The 23834-nt window shown below is 48.6% G+C and overlaps 9 protein-coding genes and 3 non-coding genes across 12 annotated transcripts; 6 read left to right on the top strand and 6 right to left on the bottom strand.

The window, feature by feature from the left end:
- Positions 1–1009: 1009 nt before the first annotated feature.
- Positions 1010–4966, top strand: YALI1_E35734g (uncharacterized protein; the record flags this gene model as incomplete). The annotated part of the gene is made up of 1 exon (XM_504587.3): positions 1010–4966. One exon carries the CDS (start codon positions 1010–1012, stop codon positions 4964–4966), a length of 3957 nt encoding a protein of 1318 aa, XP_504587.3.
- A 520-nt stretch (positions 4967–5486) lies between these two features.
- YALI1_E35689g (uncharacterized protein) lies at positions 5487–6044 on the top strand (the record flags this gene model as incomplete). Its single annotated transcript, XM_504586.3, has 1 exon — positions 5487–6044. The coding sequence occupies one exon, from the start codon at positions 5487–5489 to the stop codon at positions 6042–6044; it is 558 nt and encodes a 185-aa protein (XP_504586.3).
- Positions 6045–6653: 609 nt separating this feature from the next.
- Positions 6654–7334, top strand: YALI1_E35677g (uncharacterized protein; the record flags this gene model as incomplete). The annotated part of the gene is made up of 1 exon (XM_504585.1): positions 6654–7334. One exon carries the CDS (start codon positions 6654–6656, stop codon positions 7332–7334), a length of 681 nt encoding a protein of 226 aa, XP_504585.1.
- Positions 7335–7429: 95 nt separating this feature from the next.
- YALI1_E35652g (uncharacterized protein) lies at positions 7430–9208 on the bottom strand (the record flags this gene model as incomplete). Its single annotated transcript, XM_504584.2, has 1 exon — positions 7430–9208. One exon carries the CDS (start codon positions 9206–9208, stop codon positions 7430–7432), a length of 1779 nt encoding a protein of 592 aa, XP_504584.2.
- A 389-nt stretch (positions 9209–9597) lies between these two features.
- YALI1_E35639g (uncharacterized protein) lies at positions 9598–10455 on the bottom strand (the record flags this gene model as incomplete). The annotated part of the gene is made up of 1 exon (XM_068283157.1): positions 9598–10455. One exon carries the CDS (start codon positions 10453–10455, stop codon positions 9598–9600), a length of 858 nt encoding a protein of 285 aa, XP_068139258.1.
- Positions 10456–10666: 211 nt separating this feature from the next.
- Positions 10667–10786, bottom strand: YALI1_E35636r. The gene has a single exon (XR_002432147.3). It is a non-coding gene; the product is annotated as a 5S ribosomal RNA (ribosomal RNA).
- Positions 10787–10790: 4 nt separating this feature from the next.
- On the bottom strand, positions 10791–10865 carry YALI1_E35635r. The gene has a single exon. It is a non-coding gene; the product is annotated as a tRNA-Gly (tRNA).
- An 852-nt stretch (positions 10866–11717) lies between these two features.
- On the bottom strand, positions 11718–16421 carry YALI1_E35580g (uncharacterized protein; the record flags this gene model as incomplete). Its single annotated transcript, XM_504582.3, has 1 exon — positions 11718–16421. One exon carries the CDS (start codon positions 16419–16421, stop codon positions 11718–11720), a length of 4704 nt encoding a protein of 1567 aa, XP_504582.3.
- An 855-nt stretch (positions 16422–17276) lies between these two features.
- On the top strand, positions 17277–17348 carry YALI1_E35571r. Its single transcript has one exon. It is a non-coding gene; the product is annotated as a tRNA-Thr (tRNA).
- Positions 17349–18507: 1159 nt separating this feature from the next.
- YALI1_E35559g (uncharacterized protein) lies at positions 18508–19197 on the top strand (the record flags this gene model as incomplete). Its single annotated transcript, XM_504581.4, has 1 exon — positions 18508–19197. One exon carries the CDS (start codon positions 18508–18510, stop codon positions 19195–19197), a length of 690 nt encoding a protein of 229 aa, XP_504581.4.
- Positions 19198–19745: 548 nt separating this feature from the next.
- On the top strand, positions 19746–20348 carry YALI1_E35546g (uncharacterized protein; the record flags this gene model as incomplete). Its single annotated transcript, XM_504580.1, has 1 exon — positions 19746–20348. The coding sequence occupies one exon, from the start codon at positions 19746–19748 to the stop codon at positions 20346–20348; it is 603 nt and encodes a 200-aa protein (XP_504580.1).
- Positions 20349–20470: 122 nt separating this feature from the next.
- YALI1_E35520g (uncharacterized protein) lies at positions 20471–22354 on the bottom strand (the record flags this gene model as incomplete). Its single annotated transcript, XM_504579.3, has 1 exon — positions 20471–22354. The coding sequence occupies one exon, from the start codon at positions 22352–22354 to the stop codon at positions 20471–20473; it is 1884 nt and encodes a 627-aa protein (XP_504579.1).
- Between the last annotated feature and the right edge of the window lie 1480 nt (positions 22355–23834).

Below are 23834 nucleotides of genomic sequence, written 5' to 3'. Positions count from 1 at the left end.
GTGCGTCCATTTGCACGACATGGTATTGTAAATACTGTAAGTCCCGTTTGCAGGCAGTGCTACTCAATTACAAGACCCCTAGCTATTGTACAAGTAGTAGAAGATCATGGCATCGCACATCCTGACAGGAGTTACTGTAACGTAGCTGCACAGGTATATATATATATATAATGCATCAAAAGCTTGCTTGTTTTTTTTTCTTTTCAATCCCAGTCCTACGATATAGTAGCATGCACCTGAACATTATCTACAAGTCTATAGCTACCATGGCACTTGGACAAGTAGTATCGTACCGTGTACTTGTATTTACTTGTACTGTATGTACTGTAGGTACTGTCATGCCACCAGTATGTACCCGTATTATAATACAATGCGCCAGTCCAGATGACATAACACACATGGGTGAGCGAGAAGATACAGTATGGGGCTATAAACTGATGATAACAAAAAACATACAACCTGTCGTTACATGATATCTCATTAAGCACTGTAAAATAATTCACACTCACCATGTTGAAATTTCCGTGCTTGTGGTTGGACCGCTGTTAAACTATTACGATATTGTACTTGGATCTTGATCTGATAATACCTTAAGAGGCAGCCAATACCACACAAAACTCCACCACAGAGAAGACCTTCAATACCCAAATCAACTTGTAGGCTTACTATCACCCATAATTGTTGTGTCAGAATATTACGGAGCATCGCCCTTTTTAAACCGGTCATGAGCTTCCCCTGGTGCTTTCAGAGCTCTTCTCCACAGAATGCAAATTTAAGTTCAAGGGTTAGGGTAGAAATAAAATTCTTTCGCTCACGTTTTACCTCGAAAATAACAGTCACAATTTTCCAAATCCATCGACAAGCAAGACCCAACGGTGCATACGCGCGACACGACATTTACGAATCACGAACTAGCTTCGCGTCACGAAACAAGCGTGTTTGCACCTATAGTTAATCGATTATTATCAGCCACAGTCTTTGACCGCACTTGACCCCTTTGGTGGCAGCCATGTCCGACAAGGAAGGTGAGGTTGAGCTTCGAGCTCTGGAATCTCTGATGGAGAGTCTCCAAGCCATGGATGGGACCGTTGAGGACAGTGAGGGAGGCGAGGAGCATCCGCCAGCCGAGTTCGAGCCCTTTGACGAGCTTGGACATGATTGGAACCAGGTTGAACCTGCTCAGGAGTCCCACCATGGTCCGTCTGACGCGATACAGCAACAAGAGGGAAGTGACCAGCAACAACAGCAACCACACAAACAACTAGAGCATCGACAACGAAAGGAAAGCCAAGATGGAGAGCAGCAGGGGGAGATTGATCTTTCAGGTTTGCTAGCCAATGTCCAGACTTTGATGGGAGGTGGCTCCCTGGAAGGGTTATGGAATGTAGATCATGATGAGCCCGGGCAACAGCAGCAGGAGGACCAGCCCAAGGAAACGCCTGAGGATCCTCAAGTTCAGGAACCGAAGCCTGTTCAGGAGCAGCCCCAAGAACCGCAGGACCGTGACGAAGATGTGACTACTCAGGAATGTGAGCCTGCTCCAGAGCAACAACGCGTTGACGCGTCGGAAAGCAACAATGACGATTCTGAGATGTTTTCTCTTCCTGAGGGACTAGCGGAGCTGACGGAAACGTTGAAGGGTCTTCCTCATGAGCTTGGGGAGCAGCTGCAGGAGTCTGAAGACACTGCTCCTGACCAGGACGCGCTGGCTGCACTCACGGAGGTTATCAATGCTCATGCTCAACGCCAACAGGAGGCAGATACTGTTGAGGGTCAGACCCAGGAGGCTGTCAAGGCCGATAAACCTACCAGCCCTGCTCCCGAAGCTGCTTCTGAGCCGTTCGAGACTTCTCACAAGCAGTTTCCTGTTTCTGAGTCGCCTGAGACTGCTCCAAAGGAGCCTTCTCGACCTACCGAGGAGCCAACAGTTGCCCAGCCTTCGGAAGACGACATTTCATTGGCCGTCACCGCTCTTTCTGACGCGATATCTGCCTCTAACACCCAGACTCAGACAGAACAACCTGAGGAGGATAGGCAGGAGAAGCCAGAAGAGCCCCAATCGCAGGCTGAGGAACTTCGAAAGGATTGTCCAGCGGATAAGGATGTTGCTCAGCAGGCTGTACCCGAACCGTCTCAGATGCAACCGGACGCGCAAAAGGAACGACCACAAGAGCCACAGGAGCAGCCGCGGCCTCAGAAGGAGCCCCGGTCTGAGGAGCAGGTAGAACTACCATCGCTGGATTCACAATCACAGGATGACCACCGGTTGTCATCTCTCGGAGGTCTTGGTGATCTTGGTGAGCTGACGGGTGGTATCGAAGCTACCCTGGAGGCGGCTCTAGGAGCCGTCAACGACGCTGTGATGAAGCAGGGCGAGAAGGAACAAAGTCATGAAGGACCTGAGGATATTGCACATGACACGGAACGTCCTCAGGAGCCTGAGCCGTTTCACCAGGACTTTCAGTTCGAGGGTTCTGCTGATGATTTGGCAGAACTCCGACGAACTCTGGAGTCTGAGGTTGCTGCTGCCACGGAAAGACAAAAACAACAGCAGCAGCAGCACCGACAGCCTGAACCTCCTCTTGAGGAGCATATTGAGCCGTCCCTTCAAGGTGGCGTTGGTGACACCTCCACGATTGACCCTGATCTGATGGGCCAAGGTGAGAATGACAAGGGCAAGGAGCCTGCTGGAGCAGCCGAGTTGACTGAGGGTTTTAATCTCGACTTCGGTGACATTGAAAAGCTCATCACTCAAAGTCTGAACGAGAAACGGCGTGAAAGTATCAACAAGCGGAAAGAGAGTATCAGTGACATTACCTGGCAGCAGCTTCAGCAGCATTTACACGGATTGCAGCAGGGTGAAGAGAGTGCTGTTTACGACGACGATCTGCCTGCCCAGCAAGTTCCCCAACCCCGTCAGCGACAGACGCAGCCTCGTTCCCGGCCCAATTTTGCTCCTAGACGTCCCCGATCTCCTCAGCCTGACCATGAGCAGCAGCTGAAGCAACAGATGCATCAGTTCCAGATCGAACGACCTGCTCAGTCTTCCCAGAGCCAACAGCACCAACAGCCTGTTCAGCCGTCTCAACAGCAGATAGCCATTACTCCTGCTCAGCATTTCCAGCAGAGCTCCTCCACCTCTTCCCAATCCCAAGTTTCTCAGCCTCAACCGCAGACCGAAGAAGAACCCATCAACGAGATTCTGATGAACGCTCTGGCCATGGCTATGAACGAAGAAGGAGCAGAGGAGCCTCAACATCGACCTTTGCCTGACCAAGGACAGATTGATTTTACAAAGTTTGACGGTTTGGAGCCCGAAGAGAGTGCAGAAAATCTGTCTTTGGACCAAGAGTCTTCTGCTGCACTGCTTGAAACGCTCATCTCGTCTGGTGTTAATGTGGACCAGTCCTTTTTAGACCAGCTGTCTACTTCTGCTGGAAAGGGAGACTCTTCACAGATGTCTGTGAACACTCTTCGTCAGAAGCGAGCTGCTGATTCGATGATTGAGCCCTCTGGAGCTGCTAAGCGGTTCCGAAACAGTAACCAAAATAACAATGCTATTACTGCACAGGACGATGGTGAGGATCCCATTCTGGCTGCATTTCTGCTTGCCAAGCAGGTTATTTCGCAGACTCAACAGGAAGATGATGATGACGTCTCTCCTGATGCTATCGAGGCCATCCAGGCTGCTCTGGATAGTCTTGGGCCCGCAGATGGGTATCCCTATAATCTGCGACGAAAGTCTCAGGGCTTTTCCGAGCAGCACCGAGAGGAAATTCGAGAAGCCAACCGAAACAGAAAGAAGCAGTGGCGAGTCATCAATTCAGATCGGAACAAAGACAATGATCTGCGGTGTCGAGTGCACAAGCGAGCCAACGTCAAATTTGGACCAGACGACTCCGACGAAAAGTCCAAGTGGATCGACGCCGAGTACACCAAGAGACGTCGAAAACGGTTGCAGCGTTCGGAGATGGCCGAGCGAAATCGCCAGGAGGAACAGTTCTTACCTGGCGCTGAGCACTTGCGAACACTGTTGGAGTCGCTGGGTGAGATTGACGCATTGGAGAACTTCAACAATGCCATTTCGTCCCTCATCAAGGACCCCAAGCTGCTGCAAGAGGTCACGGCCAAGGTCAACGAGGGAGGCAAGGTGCTCAACGGGTCTTTGGAGGGCATTGCTGGTCTGCTGACAGTTAACCTCAACGGAGGAAATGGAGCAGCTCCACGGCCTGGACTCAACACTTCTGGTGGAGGCAAGATTCTGTCTTTCAAGCTGGATCACCACAATCATGCTCTTCCTTCAGACGTGGCTCTCGAGGCTGCTAACAAGCCCATTTTCAACATCCATGAACCCGTGAAGGAGCCTCTCAACCTGAACTCTATGGGACCTTCTTCCTCGTCTCAGCCCTTTCTGCCTCTTTCTCCTGTTGTGGAGCCCGTCTTACCTCCCCCGAAGCCTAAGCCCCCGAAGCCTACAAAGAAGGTGGAAGACATGACTATGGAGGAGCGACTGGAGTATATCATGCAGACTGATCCCGAGGACCGAGTGGATCTTAAACAGGATGAGGTCCCCGAGGAGACTATTGTGGATCCGAAGTTCGAGAAGCAACTGGCTGCTATCACTGGAGATGTGGGATCTGTGAACCTGACTGGCACCAGACCACCGCCAGTTTCTCAGGTTGCTGCTGAACATCGACCCCCGCCTTTCTGGGGCAAGACTCCCAGCACCAACTCGCCGTCCATGGGTCATCAGGGAAGCCCTGGTCCAATGCCTGCGTCTTTTAAGTCCCACCTTCTGGGAGGGGACAGGGACACCCCGATCATCAAGCCACCACAGTACAGCGTTCCTTCCAAGCCCAGAGCTGGTGGAGTTGCCGGTGCTTTTGCTTCTCGAATCGAGGACAAGAAGGCTGCTTCTTTGGGCTTCCCACCACTATTGGCAGCTTTCAGAGACAAGATGGAGTAATGAGGGCAAGGGGGAGGAAACAATTAGATGTCGAGACTTTTGGGAGGTTATTTATGCGACACCGAGTGTCTTATTTATTAATGTATTATTTTTTATTTCATCATTGTACAAGTAGACATATTGTACTTTCTTAACGTGGTGTGATGTCAATATTTGTTGATTTTAGTTGACTTCTCCAGGTGTAGTTGATATTATTGTTGATAATGCTGCATTAAATCAATGTGTATATGCAGAAGAAAAAAAAAGAAGAAAAAATGCTACATGTGTAATTATCGCAGGTTATCAAATGATACCTGTGAATTGAACTGGTTCGCTTAATATATAGTTGGAAACGGCGCTACTGGTTCTAATCGGTACGGCCTTTTATCTTCAGCATCATACCCTCTCGACTCAAACATACCCCTCTCTATGATACCAACTTGCAGACTAAAAACATCAGAGTTGCTATCATGCATAACGAAGCGCCACCTTTTCCTTATCAGCCACACTAACCCCTTGCTACTCCCACACCTCAACAACAATGCCTGAACAAGCCCACATCGAAAGTGACCCAGAGTGTCCCCATTGCCTCTATCCCGATGTTGCTCTCAAAATTTCCGGTATTTTCTTCTCAGGCCTTGCAGCTGGAGGCACTCTCATGACGACTCTGTACTTGCGCCCAGTCTTTCAAAAACTGCCCACAAATGAGGCCTACAACCTATTTGATCTTATTTACGGAGTGGGAAAGGTCGCCTTTCCTGTTTTTTCGATTCTGGGAACTGCCTCATTCGGAGGAGCTGCATATCTGGAACGGCACCCCAAGGGTTCTTACAACCAACCTCGTAAGGACCGAGCATGGTACAACCCTTCGTCTAGCAGATTGTTGGCCTATTCGGCAGCCACATTGTTTGCTATCCTGCCATATACTAGAATTATCATGTGGCCCACTCTGACCAAACTGTTTGCTGTTCGTCTAGAGACCGTCAAGGGCCAGAACGTCAAGGAGCTCTTGAGTCTGTGGTCAGCTCACCACCTAGTGCGAGTGTTCCTAGCGCTCCTCAGTTTCGCTGGTGGTATCATTTCGACTGTTGTTCTGTAAACAGGCCTAAAGACTACATACTGTACCTCCTATATACAGTAATATAGCCTGTATTTGAGTATATATATTCGGTTACAATGGTCATGTGACATGCTACGGGAACAGAAGTCCCAGTATGTACAATATTGTACATCGACACACCGATGTTTGTAGAAGGGCCACGATATTCTTGGGGGAAATTTTTGGAAGGTATCCCCGTGGTTCTATGATGACATTCATCTTTTTTGGGGGTGTGACCCATACCTTTTGACACTACATGTAACTACAGTAATTACTGTATATAAGCCTACACTTTCATACTTGTACTTGTAGCTACCCCAAAACACGTCCCCTGACCTGCAGGTAAGCGAAATGAAGTGTTCAGGAGGTTTCGCATGGGGCTATCACGTAGTGAAGGAATGACGCGACACTTATAATTCTCGCCGGAAATTGTCTACCCATTATTTGCACCATATCTCCAGCAATACCAAAAAGTAAAAAATACTGGATAGTCCCTGATAGTCCCCAATATTCCGGGTATCATTTCCATTTAACGTTCATGCACTCCACCCAACCCTAGTCCTGATCCAAACATCTCCAGATCACGATCCAAACACGACCCCAAAAGAAATGCCCGAGGACTCCAACAAGGCTTCCAACACAGCGAGAGTTGTGTTCTATACATCGATCCTCACAGGAGGCATTCTCAGCTCCTTTTATGTGTACAGCCGCTATTTCCGACGGTTCACCTGTACTGCGGAAGTCCCAAAAAAGATTTACAGAGGACGGACTCTTTTCGGCAGAGTGACGTCTGTGGGGGATGGAGACAACTTTCATTTTTATCATACTCCTGGTGGAAGATTGGCTGGCTGGGGCTGGTTGAGGCCCTACCCTGAGACTAACAAAAGAGGCCTTGGGAAGGAGACGTTACACATCCGTCTGTATGGAGTGGATGCCCCTGAGAGACCTCATTTTGGCAGACAAGGGCAGCCTTATGGAGATGAGGCATTAGAGTGGCTGCGAAGCTATATCCTTGGACGAAATGTGCGTGTCAAGTTATTCTCACCGGATCAATACGGACGTATTGTTGGAGGTGCCAAGGTGTGGAAACTTACTGGACGAAAGGACGTTTCCACGGAGATGCTGAAAAATGGCTGGGGTGTCAAATACGAGGGCAAGATGGGAGCCGAGTTCAACGGCAAAGGTAAGCTGTTTCAGAAGCTCGAGGATCATGCTCGAAAGAAGAAAATAGGCATGTTTCAACAAAAGGGAAAGATCGTCACTCCTGGACAGTACAAGAAGGATGAGTAGCATAGATAGATGGGTAAGTAGCATAGACAGATGAATAGGCTTAGCATAGTAATTTTAGCTATGGTAATATGACAATGTCTACAAAATTATAAGAATCAGCATCTGATGTTGATCCCACGCCGCTTCTCGCTCTCCCGTACCTCAAACATGACCTGAGAGCCAACGAATAGTGCGCATGAGGCACTAATGCAATATATGATGCCGTCTCGGGTTCCAAACATTTGCCTGAGCATGTCTCCCATGCCGTCGAGACCCACACAGAAGCCCACCAGGTTTGCAATCATCATCATCCATATGTTGAGAGCTGCTCCAACAGCACAGAGGTGTCGGAACCACCACTTGCTCGTAAACTGAGGACGCTTGAAGATGAAGGTAGCGGTCAACTCGGGGATGATGAAGAATACCACCATCCAACCCCATACAAGCAGTCTAAGCTGAATGTCGTGCCAGATGGCCACGAAAGAGAAGACGATAAGAGAGTTGAGCACAGGTCGCGAAGAACCTCCAATGGGGCCGTACACGTACCGAATGATCCATCGATTGAAAGACCGATGCCAAGCTCTCCAGAATGATAGTGCGGAGAAATTGTTGTCCATGCATCGAACCATGTTTTCTGGAGGATCAATTCCGTCAACCATGGACCATAGTCGGAACAGTCTCCAAGGAATCAGTAGCTTGAGCCAGATGATGTTCAGGTTGAAGAAACCGATCATGGAGATCTGGAAAGCCGAATCTCCATCCCAGGCCTTCTCCTGACTCACGGCAACTACGTAGCAGTAATGTAACAGGGTTTCCATGACAAAGATGCAAAACACCAGTCGCAAGGCGTAAACGGAGACTCGCTTAAAAGATAGCGAAGCCAGAGGGCCCTTCTTGTGCTGGAAGATGAAGTCATTGAATGTCATGATAGGACCCGCCATAAACAGAGGACTATACAGCATATAGAGAAGGTAATTGTACATGGAGTAGGTTGATGGTGAGTGACTGATATCAATTCGTGATCGCTCGCTGATATCGGAAGCAGTAAGGGAGGTACTCTTCTCTCCTTCTCCGGTCTTGGACTTCGACAGATCAATTTCTCCCTTTGTGTCCAATGGCCATTGTTCGGTCGTTCCATCAACTGCGCGGTATCGGTCCACATTGAACGACACCATTCGAAGCATGCTGAAGTTGAATGTGACATCCCATCTGGGCATGAGACCAGCATAGTCATCCAGGAATGCCAGAGGGGGACAGTATTTGGTGAATGGGTATCCCAGCGCCTTTTCGTTGGCGAACAAGATTGCGATTCCAAAAATCCAGGTGGCAATTGTTCCTGCGTTGGAGTTTGAGATCTTGCTTCCGATCAAGTAGTTTGCAATGATGATGGCAAGAATCTTCACTGTGGAGATCCCGTGAGCCACAATCAGAAACACAAATGCAAAGCCGACATCGAAAAACCGGCTGTCGTTGCTGAATAGCTTGAACAGCTTCTTGAGCAGCTGCTGGGCCACAATCACAGCAGCCAGGTACGGCAGGTTGTTTCTGAAACCAGAATACTGGTGGTCTGTGTTGTCCACCTTTCGTCCGAAAATCCAGCCGGGTTCCAGGTCCTTCTTGATGAGCTCGTAGTTGGGATTGGGTGGGTTGGACGCGTCGTAAGCACCCTTGAACATGATGGGCAGCGCAATCAGGTGAATGATGTAGTATGCGATGAACTCGGGAGATCTCCATCGCGACGGTCCAGCTTTGGCGATAACACCGTCGCGTCTTTTGACATCGTCTGAGGGCCCCAGCCGTGTATCCAGCGTCGCCAGATCGAACATGAGGTGTCGTTGGGTTGAGAGGTGTGCTTGGGTAGATGCACCCAGATACGTATGTGCGGTTAGACTCATGCAGGTAGGGGGAGGGGTTGATCTGATGTAAAAGAGGTGGTCAACAACAGGTGTGAAGGATAGGACTGGGGAGCTAAGACTTTACCATTCTAATATGAACCCCTAAAATGATAAGTTTGCATATAAATATTTGCATTATGCGATGTCCACAGTGTTGTAATCACTCATCAGTAATTGCCACGCGTTTATTGAACGGTTATGTTTAGGTTCACCCCAAATTTCAGCCTTGTCCTGTACAGTATGTACATACAGTACTTGAAGTTCAACTGTTCAACACAATACAGTACCCGCTACAATATGATTGGCATGTGAGACACGACATAATACGATAGTATATATGTTTTTGTTATTTGTTTTATTTTTTGCTTGTTTTTTGTCTATACCATCTATTATCTTATTCTCTTTTCTTTAACACTGATTCTATCTGCCATGGAACGAAGAGTATCAGAAACGAATTCCCGAGTAGCTCCCTCAAGCTGTCCAAACATGGTTCTCCAATGACTCCCTGAGGTAGCTTGCGCTAGAACCCCATCTGAAGCATCTAGGTAACCATGCAGCAAGTTCAGAGAGTCCGTGACAGCCTTGTTTATAGCAGTACGATCATCATTAGACCAGTCGTAATCTTCATTCACGTCCAAAAATTCCGACCAATCTTCGCTAGTGAAAGGTTTTCGGAACCGCACATCCAGTATATCTGGAGTGTACAAGTATGGAACCTGTTGTTCCACGTTGGTGTAGCTTGGGTATTCCGTCCATTTGTATCCCGCGAAGTCTGCTATCAGCGGTTTGATTGGAACTGCGTTTTCGTTGGTGCAATTGATACCAGTAGCTCGAAAATTAGGACAGATGAACAGACCTCCTACCACGGTAGCAAAGGGAAGGTAGATTGCCATGTCTCGTGTGGCGTACTTCTTACGTCGGACAGGCCGAAAGCACGTAGTAGGCGAGATGCAGTAGTCTGTGTTCCACACGAAGTCGTCCCTCCGCTGACAGGGCACTCCAGCTTCATAGTCCACCTTGCCCATATTGCAGTGGGTCATTCGAATAAAGTGCCTTGAGCTGATCGGAAAGCCACCAGACGCGAGTGCTCTCAAACCAAAGGAGTAATCAAATGACCGAAAGAATCTCCATCCTGTGTATGGCAACCAGCCTTTCTGTAGAGGGTCACACCGGGTATCTTCTGTGATCCACCATGCTGCCTGTGTCCAATGTATGAGTGCAAGTAACGGCAGCAGGCTTCTCCACATAACGAATGATATTATTTGGAGGTATCACTTAGTGGGTTGTTGATATGATGGTTGTTGGGAAGGTTCAGTTTGCCCAATGATAGAATGACCATTGTGTGAATAATTAAGAATTGCCTTCGTAGTTACTGTAAGAGCTGGTGATTGTGAACAGATAAAAACAATGTTGCACCAAACATGCCACAGAACATTCAGGTGAATCGGGGCCAAAAAAAATTACAGCACCCAGGATTCTCGTATGGTCTCCCACTACAATACTAGCTAGGCTCTCTGGTGCTTGACTATGGCTGATCGGACGGGAAGCCGTATTTTCACCAGGATATGGGCCGTAACCACACTGCCGCCGACCCGCGGAATCGGAACCGGGGGCCCATCGATGGCAACGATGGATTTTACCACTAAACCATCGGCGCGGATTACATGTATGTCAGAAACCAGATCCGTCTTAGTCAGCAGTTCAACTCAGAATGCCATGAATCGACAAACCAACCGACAGCGCCCCGCAGCGCACATCGCAAAGATTCAGAAGTGTATGATTTATTGAACGCAAATAACCCGGCTTACTACAAGTAGGTATATAGCTGTAATGAATCATGAGAATAAAAAAATAAAAAAATAAAAAAAACCGAGTCCGATATTCGGGTATAACATTGTTTGTAGGCATCAAGTAGTTGAAATGTATTTCCATAGAAAAATAATAAAAAAATTCCTTCTACCAGCAACGTGTGGATCCCCCCATGGCCCTGATGTCCGAAGTGTAGATCGATAATCTCTTATTCCTTCTGCCGATAACGCCCCGTGAGGCCATGGGCAATTGGCACAAGCATTTCACTGTCATGAAGAACTATGTTTGGATGGCCCTGCTCGATCAGGAACGCGACCCCAAACATGAACTTTGGCTACAAGCAAACCAGCTACCAGGCAATCATAACAGGATAAATGCCCGGAGGGCCGAAAAGCTCCACATGCTCCGACTGTGTCGTCTTCCTGTCTTCAGATACCCGGCCCAGGCCACAATGGAGGATAGTGTGCTAGTTGAGGCTCAGTTTGACCTCATGAACTTCATCCGAGAATGGGCTCACGCCATCTGGCGTTTTGAGGCATTGTGGGCACGGACCCACAAGTCAAGCAGGACCACCGGTACTTGTTCCAATAGTCTTCGCTTACTGCTACTATATACAATACAGGTACAAGTCTTAACGTAATTCTATCATTAATAATCAATTAATACCAATACTATCACAAACCAACAATCCACCGTTCTTTTACTCATCCTCCTCCTCATCCTCCTCCTCATCCTCCTTTGTTCGCTGAGTAACGTAATCCGCCGCCTTGGCCTTGACGTACTCGGCGGCCTTGTCGTCGTCAGACTCAACCTCGTACTGGTACCACTTCTTGAAGAAGAACTTGGCCTGCTTGAGAGACAACTTGGGCAAGGCAACAACTCGCTCAAACAGAGCCTCGATCTTGGTCTTGTCCTGGCCATACTTGATCTCAAAGTCGACAAACTGAGACCACAGATCGGTTCGCTTGGGGTAGACAGACACCAGACCCTCCAGAAGAGTTCGGCCTCGTTCAGCATCTCCAGACTTGTACTCAAGCTGGGCGAACTTGATGGCACACTGGAGATGGTCTCGCTTGGGCAGGGCCTTGGTGGCTCGATCCAACAGAACTCGGCCCTTCGCAGCCTGCTCGTTATCAAACAGGAAAGTGGCGTACTTGATCCACGCCTCCATGGAGCCAGAGAACTTCTTGACAGCTTTGGCATAGACCTCGTCTGCCTTGTCCTTCTTGTCAGAAGCAGCGTAAATGTCAGCCATCTTCATGTAGATGGTCTCGGCGTCCATGTACTGAGCAGCGTCCTTGAAGGTCTTGTCGGTGGACTCGGGAGTGCCAAAAGTGTTCTCCAAATTGAGAAGAGCGAGCCAGACGTTGAGTTTCTCATCCTCATCTCGGTAAGAGATGGTCTTAAGAGCACGCTGGGCAATCTCTCGAGCCTTCTCAAGCTCGGAGAGCTGCATGACGAAAGACATGTAGGAGATCCACAAAACAGAGGAGTTGGGGTTGCCAACAAGCAGACGCTCGTAATCACCAACAGACTGAGGGGTGGCAGTCGAAAGATCAGCAGTGATGTCAGCAATCTGAGTCTTTCGCTTCTTTCGAGACTTGGGGGCATCATCTTCCTCGTCAGACTCATCATCGTAATCAGAACCATTCTGCTCCTCCTCCTTTCCGAAGACGTCTCCCGACCAGTCAAAGCCAACATCCATGGCAGTGGACTTGGCCTTCTTCTGCTGCTGCTTGGTAGATCGAATGGTGGGGATAGACTCATCCTCAGAGTCGTCCTCGTCCTCATCATCCTCACTGTCTTCCTCATCCTCCTCGGAGTCCTCTTCGACCTCCATCTCGATATCGCTGTCCTCCTCGTCATTGTCATCCTCATCACCCTCGAAGTAGGCAGCCTTCATTCCAAGCGAGACCTTGCTGCCCTCAATCTTGAGAACAATAACTCGGACCTTGTCACCCGAATTAAAGAGCTCTGAGCAATCACCAACAGGGGTGTCGGCAATCTCGGATCTATGACACAGACCAGTAGCGTCTCCAATGTTGACAAAGACACCATAGTCGGTAGTTCGCTGGACAGAACCGTCGTACTTCTGGCCAACAGTGAGATCCTGGGGACCCTCAATGAGCTTGTCACCAGTCATATGACGCTGCTTGAGAGACATGTCGGGGAGACCCTTGTCAGAGAAGCCCATGATTCGACCAGTGACGATTTGACCGATCTTAAAATACTTCTTCCAGTCCATGAGGAAAGAGTCGGACAAGTTAGTGATCTTGACTCGAGCATCGATGCCGTGGCCAATAGCAACGAAGATACCGGCAGCAATACCAGTGACGACACCCTTGACCTTGTCACCTCGCTTGAGGGGGAGCGAAGGGAGAGGATCGACACCCTCCGGGTTCTTTCGAATGCAAATGGCGTAGGGCTCCTTGGCAGAGCAGATGACAGCGGGAACAGTCTCACCAATGTCGTAGACATTGCTGAGCTTGAGAGAGTAATCATCGACAGCATCCACAAGAGAGGCTGTGGCAGTGGAGGACTTGCCATTGACGTTGATAGTGCACTGAACGTAGTCAACCTCAATCTTCTTGACTCGAGCAGTCACCTGAGCACCCTGAAGTCCGTTGGAGGCGGGCAGCGCCTCTTCTGAGAAGCCCTCAGACTTTTCCTCGGACTGAGCTCCTCGAAGCTTGACTTTGTCACCCTCAATACCGCAGACAGAAACCTCGACAAGGTCACCAACAGCATCAGCGAAGTCAGCCTCCTGAACATCAGCTCGATCCAGACGGCCGACAATGTAGGCAGACAGAGCCACCCAAATGGAGTCCGCAGTAGACTGAACAACGACACCAGGGTAAGCCTTGCCCTCCTCAAGATTATTGATAGAAAGTCGAACATCGTTAGTAGCCAGCTCGATCTGATCACCCTGAGAAGAGGGACCAAGTACGGTCACAGAGATCTTATCGTCCTTCTCAACAGGAGTTTCGAGCTGAGAGAGTGAGATTCGACCGTTCTGGTTGTCGGAAAGACGGACAGAGACGAAGGAGGGGAGAACAGCAGTAACAATACCCTCGGTCTTCTTACCCTCAGAGTAGTCAGCAATGGTAGAGATGCTGGGGTCAACGGGGTTGACGGCAGGACCATTGAGAGACTTTCCAATAGAGACCGCAAACTTGTCGCCGTTGACAGAAGTCACTCGACCCTTGACAACCTGGAACTTGTCATAAGAGTCATCACTAAGAGATGCCTGAGGAGCAAGACCGACAACACCTGCAAAAGACACAAAGACACCGTGCTGGTTGACGTTCTGGACCCAACCGGTGACAGTTTGGCCAACAGAAGGAGTCTCCTTGATCAGAGTCTTGTTATGGTATCCCTTGATGATGTCAGGATGAGCACCGAGAGTCATAGAGCTCATCCACGGCTGCTTGGCAAGGACAACGCACTCCAGCTTGTCTCCCACACGCAGCTTCTTGTGACTAGGAGGGAGCAGGTTTCGAGGAACAACGCCAGTGAGATCGACATCACCAACGGTCATCTCGATAACAAAGTCACCTCGTTTGTCAATGATCTTACCGGTAACAAGGTCTCCAAGAGAGATGCCCTCGTAGGCACCAGAGACATGCTCAGCGGCAACCTTGGAGAGCTTGCAGGAGACCTGCATAGACTGCTTCTCAGGGTTGATATCCAGAATTCGGATCTTGACGGTCTGGCCAACTCGACAATGCTTGGTAATGTCAGCGATGAAAGCCTCAGACACCTCTCCAGCAGGAAGCCAGGCCTGAGAGTTGTCCCAGAACTCGACGACACACCCTCCAGGCTTGACATTTACAACTGTTCCAGAACCAATGTCGCCAATCTCAGACGCGTAGGAGATAAAATCGTCCTTAGGCAAGTTGTAGAGAGACTTTTTGATGGTCATTCGGCAACCGCTGCTGTCCACACCGAGAAGTCGGCCCTTTATCTTGGATCCAATCTTGAATTTGAGCTCGGGGTTGGCCATCTTGGCATCAACAAGATGAGCAGCAGGCACAACAGCGGTGATGAAAGATGACAGTGCCACGATAATACCGCCCTTGGGGAGATGCCTAGTTACAGTACCTTCGACCTTGTCACCAGCAGACAAATCACTGGTGGCAATGTACTTGGCATCCATGACAGACTGCTCACAAGACAAAACGTACATCTCGTCCTGGGGGGCAAAAGCGATAATTCTGGCATCAAGAGTCTGGCCAACCTCGTAGTCGGCTGTAGAATCGGTCTTCTCATCAGCGAGCTTGGAGATGTGAATGAAACCAGGAATGTTCTCGGCGAGCTCAACAAACAGACCGTGCTGAACGACATGAGTGACCTTGACGCCCAGAACTTGTCCAGGAAGGAAAGCCTCACCGATTCTGGGGTCAGCATCCTCCAAGTTGACGACGTGGGGCAGAGCAGAGAGAAGCATTCGCTTGCCGCTGGCACCACGGTCGAGAGTAGCGACAACTCGGGCAACAGAGCTAGTCTTTTCCTCAAGGCCAAAGGATCCCTGGAAGGGATCAATGGTGGCATCAACGGAACCGAAGACGGAAACCACTGCTCCGTTATTTCGCTTATCGGTGGTGACGACTGTGACTGGGGTACCAGCGACAGCGCTGGAGAAGTCCTCTAGTTGCCGGACGGCCTCACCGGTATGCTCTGTGTCCAGGGTGATTGTTCGGCCACTGATTCGAAGCACGCAAGCCAACACGATTTGTCCCTTGTTGAGTTCAACGTCGGTGTCCTTGATAAAGCCCTTTTTGCCCTTGATACCGGTAGCAACAACGTAACCCTTATCCTCCTTCGACTTGACCTCAACCTGCAGAGCCATGTTTGCGTCAATGTCACTGTCCTCAATATCCCTGTTGACATCCTTGGGCAGCAGACTGAGACCCAGACGCTTGTTAGAGGTATCGACGACAGAAGCTCGAACCCACTGTCCCTCCTTGACGTAGTCCGAAAGGTCGAACTCCTCGCCCTCCTCGATTTTGGCGTTGAGTGCCTCACTGACCTGAACACAAGACACGAAACCATGCAGGTTGTTGGGCAGCGAAACGACACAAGCGGTGGACTGGATATTGACGATTCGTCCGAGAATAATGGAACCAACAGAGATATTGTCCAGAGAAAGAGACTGGATCGCAACAATGTCGCTCGTCACAGCCTGCTTTGCCTTTCTTCCACCCTTCTTCTTGGAGCTCTTGGCGGCCTGTGATTCCTCGAACAGGTCCTTCGCAGCTTCATCGGCAGTCTGTCGAATCTCCATGGCAGACAGCACTCCAGCTCCTCCTCGGGGGAACGCGCCCTCCTCCATCTTGAGGCTTGACTTGTATTCCGGTTTTTCTGATTTCGTCTTCTCAGACACCTCAGAATGCTTTCGTTTCATTTTCGTATGATGTATGTGTGCGAGAGTAGCACCAATGGACTGAAATTTATTTTACCTACAATCCCAAATTTTTTGCACCTTGCATGAACCCTGAACCTTATCATGTTCCACAATTGGTGGCGGTGGTGGATACTGGAGGATTGTCGCATAAATTTGGGAGTTCGGCAATGGTTTTGTACAAGCCGTCAAGCTGGATTAGTAACCCAGAGTTAGAAGAATGTATCTGAGAAGACAGGCTCCATATATAACTATGTAGGCGGCACGGCCCCCAGGCTGGTTGAGGTTGATAGGTAGGGGGGGTACGGGAGTGGTGTGGCGCTTCTTGTAGTGTTCCTACCTGGAGTATGTACATACTGTAGTGGAGAGAGACGAATAAGGATATTTCTGGGCTACAGTAACAAACTCAAGTCAAATTATTGGTACAAATTCGACGGTAAGACCGTAGAAGAGAAGCCCATGAGGCAACAGCCCTACAACCGGATAAAGCCAAATGTTTTAGATACTCTGACATATTAATCTCTTAATGGAAAGGAAAGTAACAGATTAATTATATATTTTTATTCTAATGATTCATTACAGTTATATACCTAGTAAGCCGGGTTATTGGCGTTCAATAAAATCATACAAACTTCTGAATTCTTTGCCATATGTGGCGCTGGGGGGGCGCTGTCGGTTTGGTTTGTCGACGCTTCGTCTAGTTGATGTCATTTTCGTGGTCTCGTGGTAGTGAATCATGGCTAACAGATCAAGAAATCAAATCAATCGTTTCATGTCTTATCCAGACTCGAGGTTGCCGCTGGTCTGAGCTGAACTACTGACTAAACCGGATCTGGTTTCTGACATGAAAGAAATTTCGCCTTCGTGGCCAAGTGGTAAGGCGCAGCACTAGTAATGCTGAGATCATCAGTTCAAATCTGGTCGAAGGCAATTTTTTTGGTCTACAGGACTTATTAAAGTAACTTGAGCATCCTCAATAAATGATTAATGTTTTGCTACTTGATCGGTGGGATTACCCTTATGGTCACTGTAACTCGCAAATGTGTTTTTTCACGGACGTATCTTTCTCCATGACATCATCCAACGGCGTCTCTCTTTTCCACAAACTTCCATCTACATAGACACCGCACCTTGGTGACAGAGTTCAATGATTCGGTTGCTGCTGCAGGCCCCAACGGCGCCAATATATAAATATCCAGTCTCTCTGAGCGAATACTCTTTCTTCAACACCAAAAACAAACCCACACTACATTCCCAATGAGCGACAAAATCCCCACTGCTTCCGGCTCTTTTCCCTCTGGAGTTGTTCCCTCCGACCCCGTTCCCGACTGCAAGGACAAGAAGGAGACCACGCAGGGCTCTTTCCCCGCCGGTGTCGCCAAGGACAAGCAGTAAATCGCTGAAGTAGATTTGTTTGAGGCTATCGGCAGCGGCCTGGCGACTGGATCAAACGATACATATGTTGATACGGGTACAAGTACAAGTACACGTTGGAACGTCTTCTGAACGTCACCCTTATTTAATGAATGAATAGACCATCTGAATCGATGAGGTATACCAGTACAAGTACAAGTACATGGAGTCGGAGTTGGTGTGGATATGAGGAGTGCCATGAGAGAATAAAGGCGCTCTGATGCCTGGAGTGATCTGCTACTTGTACAAGTGCTTGTACACTACGTCGCTTACATACTCCTATCCAATACGATTTCAACTCAACGGTAAAGCTATATACACTTCCCGATTAGGGTAGAAGCCATAGTAGTTCAGAATATGTGGCAACCGAAATGAGAGGCAAAAGTCATGTTTTCTTCGGGGTGTCATCGAATTTACTTCTGAGATATACTCCAGTCGTTGTTTAACTTGGTCTTCACTCAAACAAACATTTACTATCACGAAGGTCATATCCCTAGGCACCCCTAATGCACCTACTTGTAGAATCACGATACCGACGAACTTTATCTGCGTTGTTCTTCCAGAACCTCTCCCATACACTACTTGTAATAGCTACAATCTGCAAAAACAGATTTGATCAAGCCGCCATCAGAACCATTTGCACGCCAAAGCTGCGCATCACACAGACTCCATTCCGATGGCGACCAAAGCAGCTAACAAACGACTAGTCAAGGAGTACGCGTCGATACAGGAAAACGCTCCTCCTTACATCACCGCGAAACCAGCAGAGAACAATCTCCTGGAGTGGCATTATCTCATCACAGGTCCCCCGGAGACTCCCTACGAAGGCGGACAGTACCACGGTGTGCTGCTCTTCCCATCAGAGTATCCCTTCAAGCCGCCGGCCATCAAAATGATTACTCCATCAGGCAGGTTCCTGCCCAACACACGACTGTGCCTGTCGATAAGTGACTACCATCCGGACACGTGGAACCCCGCATGGACCGTGTCCACGATCCTGACGGGGCTGCTGAGCTTCATGACCTCAGATGAACATACTGCAGGAAGTATGACATCCACAGAAGCTACCAAGCGGACATACGCCAGCGAGTCGCGCAGATGGAACCTTCACGACAAGAGCTTCCAGACTCACTTTGGAGGAACCAAAGAGGCCGAGCCTGCTCCTTTCGTGCCACCTAGACGAATTCCTGTGGTTGAGGCCGAGGGTTCTTCAACCGACTCCTTGGCTAAGAGCACAGTCATCAACAAGAAGAAGCCACAAACGAACAAGCCTGCTTGGACCCTTCAACAGAAGCTTCTCGTGGTTTTGGCGGTTATTCTCGCCTGGATTGTGGCAGCTAGATTCCTCGGAAAGACAGCTAACTAAGACAGTAGATGATATCGTTGAGAGGAACACAGCACATTAGTGCGAGTGTTTGGAGATCACATGATCTGATATCACGTGCTTCTACGAGGATAATCACATGACCAATAGCCACACAGTCTCAGGTGTTTGCTGGAAAAGGCCTAAATCTAGAAAGTTGCTATAGAAAGAGCATTAATGTCTGAATAGATATTACCAAACATGTCTCATATTTCATAAAAGCGGGAGAATGTACATTCTTTTGTCATAAACACCAACCTACAGTATGTACTAAGACAGTTCTTGTTTACCTCTCTCTTCATGTGTTGCGTGTGTACACTGTAGAACAGTACTGTAGATAAGGTTTCAACCTTGCTCTATCACCACTAATCATGATCTAGCGTCAGTTGCTCACTCTTCTCTTAGTTGCTCATAGTTGCTTTTGTATTCATCTACAATTCACTTTCTTGTGAATATTGATTCACGTCTTTTCCAGTACTCTCACTCAACCGCTTGGCATACTACTGGCTAGACAACGTTCCAGCACCCCATTTACCTCATCCTTCTCAAGTATGGTCTGGCCATTCAGTAGATTCTCTTCCAAACCCGTGGATGAGAAATCACCAAAGATCTCGCCAAAACTACAACAACCTGAGGGATGCGAAATAGCTACAGTGGCAGCAGGCTGTTTCTGGGGAGTGGAACACGTCTTTCGACACAAGTACGAGGGAAAGGGGCTATATGATTGTAGAGTGGGTTACTCTGGAGGTGCCAAGGAAAGCCCAAGTTATCTGAAGGTGTGCACTGGCCTCACCGGACACGCCGAGGCTCTCCAGATCTCGTTCGACCCCAAACAAATCTCTTATCCTGAACTCATTGAGCTCTTCTTCAAAATGCATAATCCCACCACCCTCAATCGTCAAGGTAGTGATAAGGGCACCCAATACCGATCAGCCATATTCACACACAATGATACTCAACAGAAAGAGGCAGAAGCAGTAAAGAACAAAATGGAGGAGACCTTTTACAAGAACCCCATTGTAACTGAAATTGAACCGATTTCTTCCTTCTTTGACGCAACAGAAAACCACCAAAAGTATCTCAACAAGAACGTCAACGGATACACCTGTCCCACACATTTCATTAGGACTCTTCCTGAGAAACACGTTGCATAAGGGAAGGTGTGCAGTGCGGGCATCCTGAAATGCTGCTGTACGCAACGTACGATCAAACAATCATTCCAGCTACTTTGTCATTTGCAATCCATGCTCATATATAATTATAGCTATAACTACACCTACTCCTTCTCGTACTCAAAACCTCCAAGAATACCCTTTCCAATGCCATTCCAGTCCTCGCCCCGGGAGAGCTTCTCGACCTCGGCAACCAGATCGTAATTGATCTCCGCCGAAACCACAGAGTCGTTCTTGTAGTCGGGGTGCTTTCTGATGAAGTTTCGGATCCAGGTAGCGTTCGTCTCAAGCTTTCCAGATGCTCGCTGAGACACAAGGTCCAGGTATCGGCCCAATCGACACATGGTATCGACGTTAAGACCCATCTGGTGCAGGTATCGTCTGATCAGAGGGACCAGACCGATAAAGCCATCGCATCCGTTGATGATCTCGTCAACAGACATCTTGGCATACTCCCGTGACTTCACGTCTGACAAGTCCTTCTTGAACCAGAACTTTGCTTCTCGACAGGCGTTTCGAGCATGAGCCTGCTTCATGTTCTCATCAATCAGTGAGATGGGAATGAGGAGAGACAGGTTGTAGGATATTATGACTCGAGTAAGCAGAACCACGAAAATGGCAAATGCAGCGTTCTCAAAGTCGGTGATCTGGATCTCCATGGGCCGGAACTCCACTCGCCAGCCAATGGACGAGTTTGGTGGCGGTGGCTTGAACCGCATCGTCTGCCAGTTGGTGGACTGGATATTCTCAAAGTGGTCACTGTCGTTCTCGTTGTCTTGCTCCAGTCGCTCCGAGAAGACGACAATCGGGTCTCGGATGAACAAATGACCGAAATGGTCTGCCAACAGCTCGTCAAAACCAGCCTTCTCCAGGTCGTTCTTCAGCTCATCGTTAATGGCAATGTCAGTGTCGTTGAGATGAGCTGCTCGAGCCTTATCTTCCAACAAGTCCTCTCCAATGTAACGATCAATGGAATCGTATCGCGACTTGGAAATGAACTGCTCGCCTTCCTTGAGAGGCTCGAGACCTCGCTCAGACCGTCGTCGGTCATCAACGGATGCGGAGATGACGTTCCATCGAACATCCTGGTCAGAAAGGTAACCTCTGTAGGCTGGCGAAGATGCAGAGAGAGCAAGCAGAATGGGAGTGAGAGGAGTCAGCTGATCGTAGAGCTTCCGGGCCTCGTGGATGTCGGTGGCCTGGAAAGTGATCTGCAAACAAGAGCATCCCATTCCGAAACCCATGGAGTCCATGTAGATGTGGTCAACCAGAGCTGCAGTCTTGGCCTCGGCATCTTCCTTTGGGAACAGGTTTCGCTCATGGGGGATGGTGGGGTCATTGAAGGGCTCCATGGTCTTCTCGTCCTTGTAAACAGGAATATTAATGGCCACCTTCTCTCCTCGTCGTCGTCGGATGTTGGCTGTCAGAGTGGGGAATCGAACATGGGTGTTAATAATTTCGTCGGGAAGGAACAGCGATCGAGATGCGGCACCCTTGGGCTCGTAATAAGGCGAAGTGAACTGACCAGGAGCTCCCAATCGAGGGTACGAGGTCAGGGTGACAGGGAACTCTCGATCGGCCATCGACGACTGTGCAATTCGTCGACGTGCAAGCATGTTGCCTTCCACACGCAGAATGTCGTCGAAGTCACCGGTGTAGGGTCGTGCGGGAGTAGCCTCCAACATATACCGGCCATATTCAGGGTGGAACGACACATTGTCGTCATTGAGAAGACCCTTCTCTTCCTGGGCGGTCAGTCGATCGAGGATCAGCTCCTGGTTGAGACTCAGAAGGGCCTGCTTCTTCTTATCGTCCATCTTCACCACCATGTATTCCACCTCGTCTCCCCACAACAGCTGGGTGGTTTTTTTGTCCTTGTGAGCATTGTAGATGTTGATGAGTTGCTCGATTCCGTTTTTGCGCACGTGCGCGGCGTACTGGGCCGCGTCTTTCCACTCGTAGGGCGTTCCCAGCGACAGGAGACCCATTTTTTGCTCTGGCTGTCGGGGTTGCAAGCAGAGATGTTTAGAGTCCCTGGAGTTCAGAAGCCTGCATACAATTTCGCCTAGTCACGTGGTGACAATATGTATATGTATATGATAATCTGCCAAAATTAAGCCTATGACAAATGTTGCATAAGAGTCGCGGGTATGGGGCAAGTGAGCTATGGTGATTGGGCTACATCTCGCTGATAGAAGCCGATTGAATCACGCCAGATTGGTTTCAGCAATACCACTGAAGAGCCGATCCATGTTCTGTATCCATGGTGACGCCCTCTCATGATCCGCAATGCGCCCTCTCTGCACAATTAGTAATATGGCTATCACTGGCTTATTTGATTGATTTGACCCTGACATTGATGGCAAGCGGCCAGGTTCTGCTCTCACAGGATTTATTGTAGGGTGGTGTTTAACACTACTGTATGTACTGTAATTCTAGTCTTAATTTTGTGTAAGATGACACACTTATTTGTTTACTGTAATTTGAGTGGTCAGTGCTTGTTTCTTTCCCTTAGTCCTGTTCACACAGTACGATACCCGGGTCCATGAGGCTTTGCTCACATAATCTTAAAGTTATGGAGTCCAGCCTCACACTACAAGTACAGTACATACTTGTCATTACTGAAAGAAGAGTTCGCTACTCGGCATCGGTTGTGGGTTTCCGATGGGACAAGGGTTGGAAGTACCACGAGACGAGAGTACAGGCAATTTGCTGCGATCACTTGCTGCAGCTGTCGAGATCAGCCTGGTAGAGTGCGTAAATATATTTACGCCTCATTGAGCCATTGTTATGAACGATGAGAAGCCGCCTTTTCTTTATCACAACTGCTTTGTGAAGGCGTAAGTTTACACAGCCATTAAAACACTGATCTCCGCCTGAGTATGTAAAAAACATGCTGAGTGGCTCGGAGGGTAGAGAACAATGCTCACATGTATCATACAGTATGAACAGTAGAAGAACTTGATACACTGTACTACAGCCATCCTCATATGCAATTTACAGTACTTGTACTTTCTATTTGAGGGTTTTATCATATCATTGTCAGTCGCGAATTCTAACAAAACTAAACTAAATACACTTGACCGCACACAAGTACTCAAGAGTATGTACTTCGGTCTCCGAAAGAAAAAAATCCGGATATACAGTATGAACTGCAATGCAATGCACAATAAGCGACCTTCAAGTACAAGTCATGTTCCTGTACGTGTGCATGTACCGCATCACGTGCACCAAAGGAGACCTGTCATTGTTAAATCCACGCCCAATAGCTTTAAGAATCCTTGACCCACACGCCATGAGTCAAAAAAAGCGCGTTGCACTTATACTAGAGGTTCCAGTGTGTACACTTATTGTAGGCGCATATAAAGCTCAACTCAAAATGGGGAGCTCCTCAAAGCTTAACCAATGGTAGAAAAGTGGGCACCGCAAGTGACGATAACAAGTCCTTATATATGAGTCGCCAGGTCA

Source organism: Yarrowia lipolytica, chromosome 1E (assembly GCF_001761485.1).
Source record: "Yarrowia lipolytica chromosome 1E, complete sequence".
In the NCBI taxonomy this organism is placed as follows: domain Eukaryota; kingdom Fungi; phylum Ascomycota; class Dipodascomycetes; order Dipodascales; genus Yarrowia; species Yarrowia lipolytica.
The sequence above is the reverse complement of the archived record's forward strand: the minus strand, read 5'-3'. Positions and strand labels throughout refer to the sequence as shown.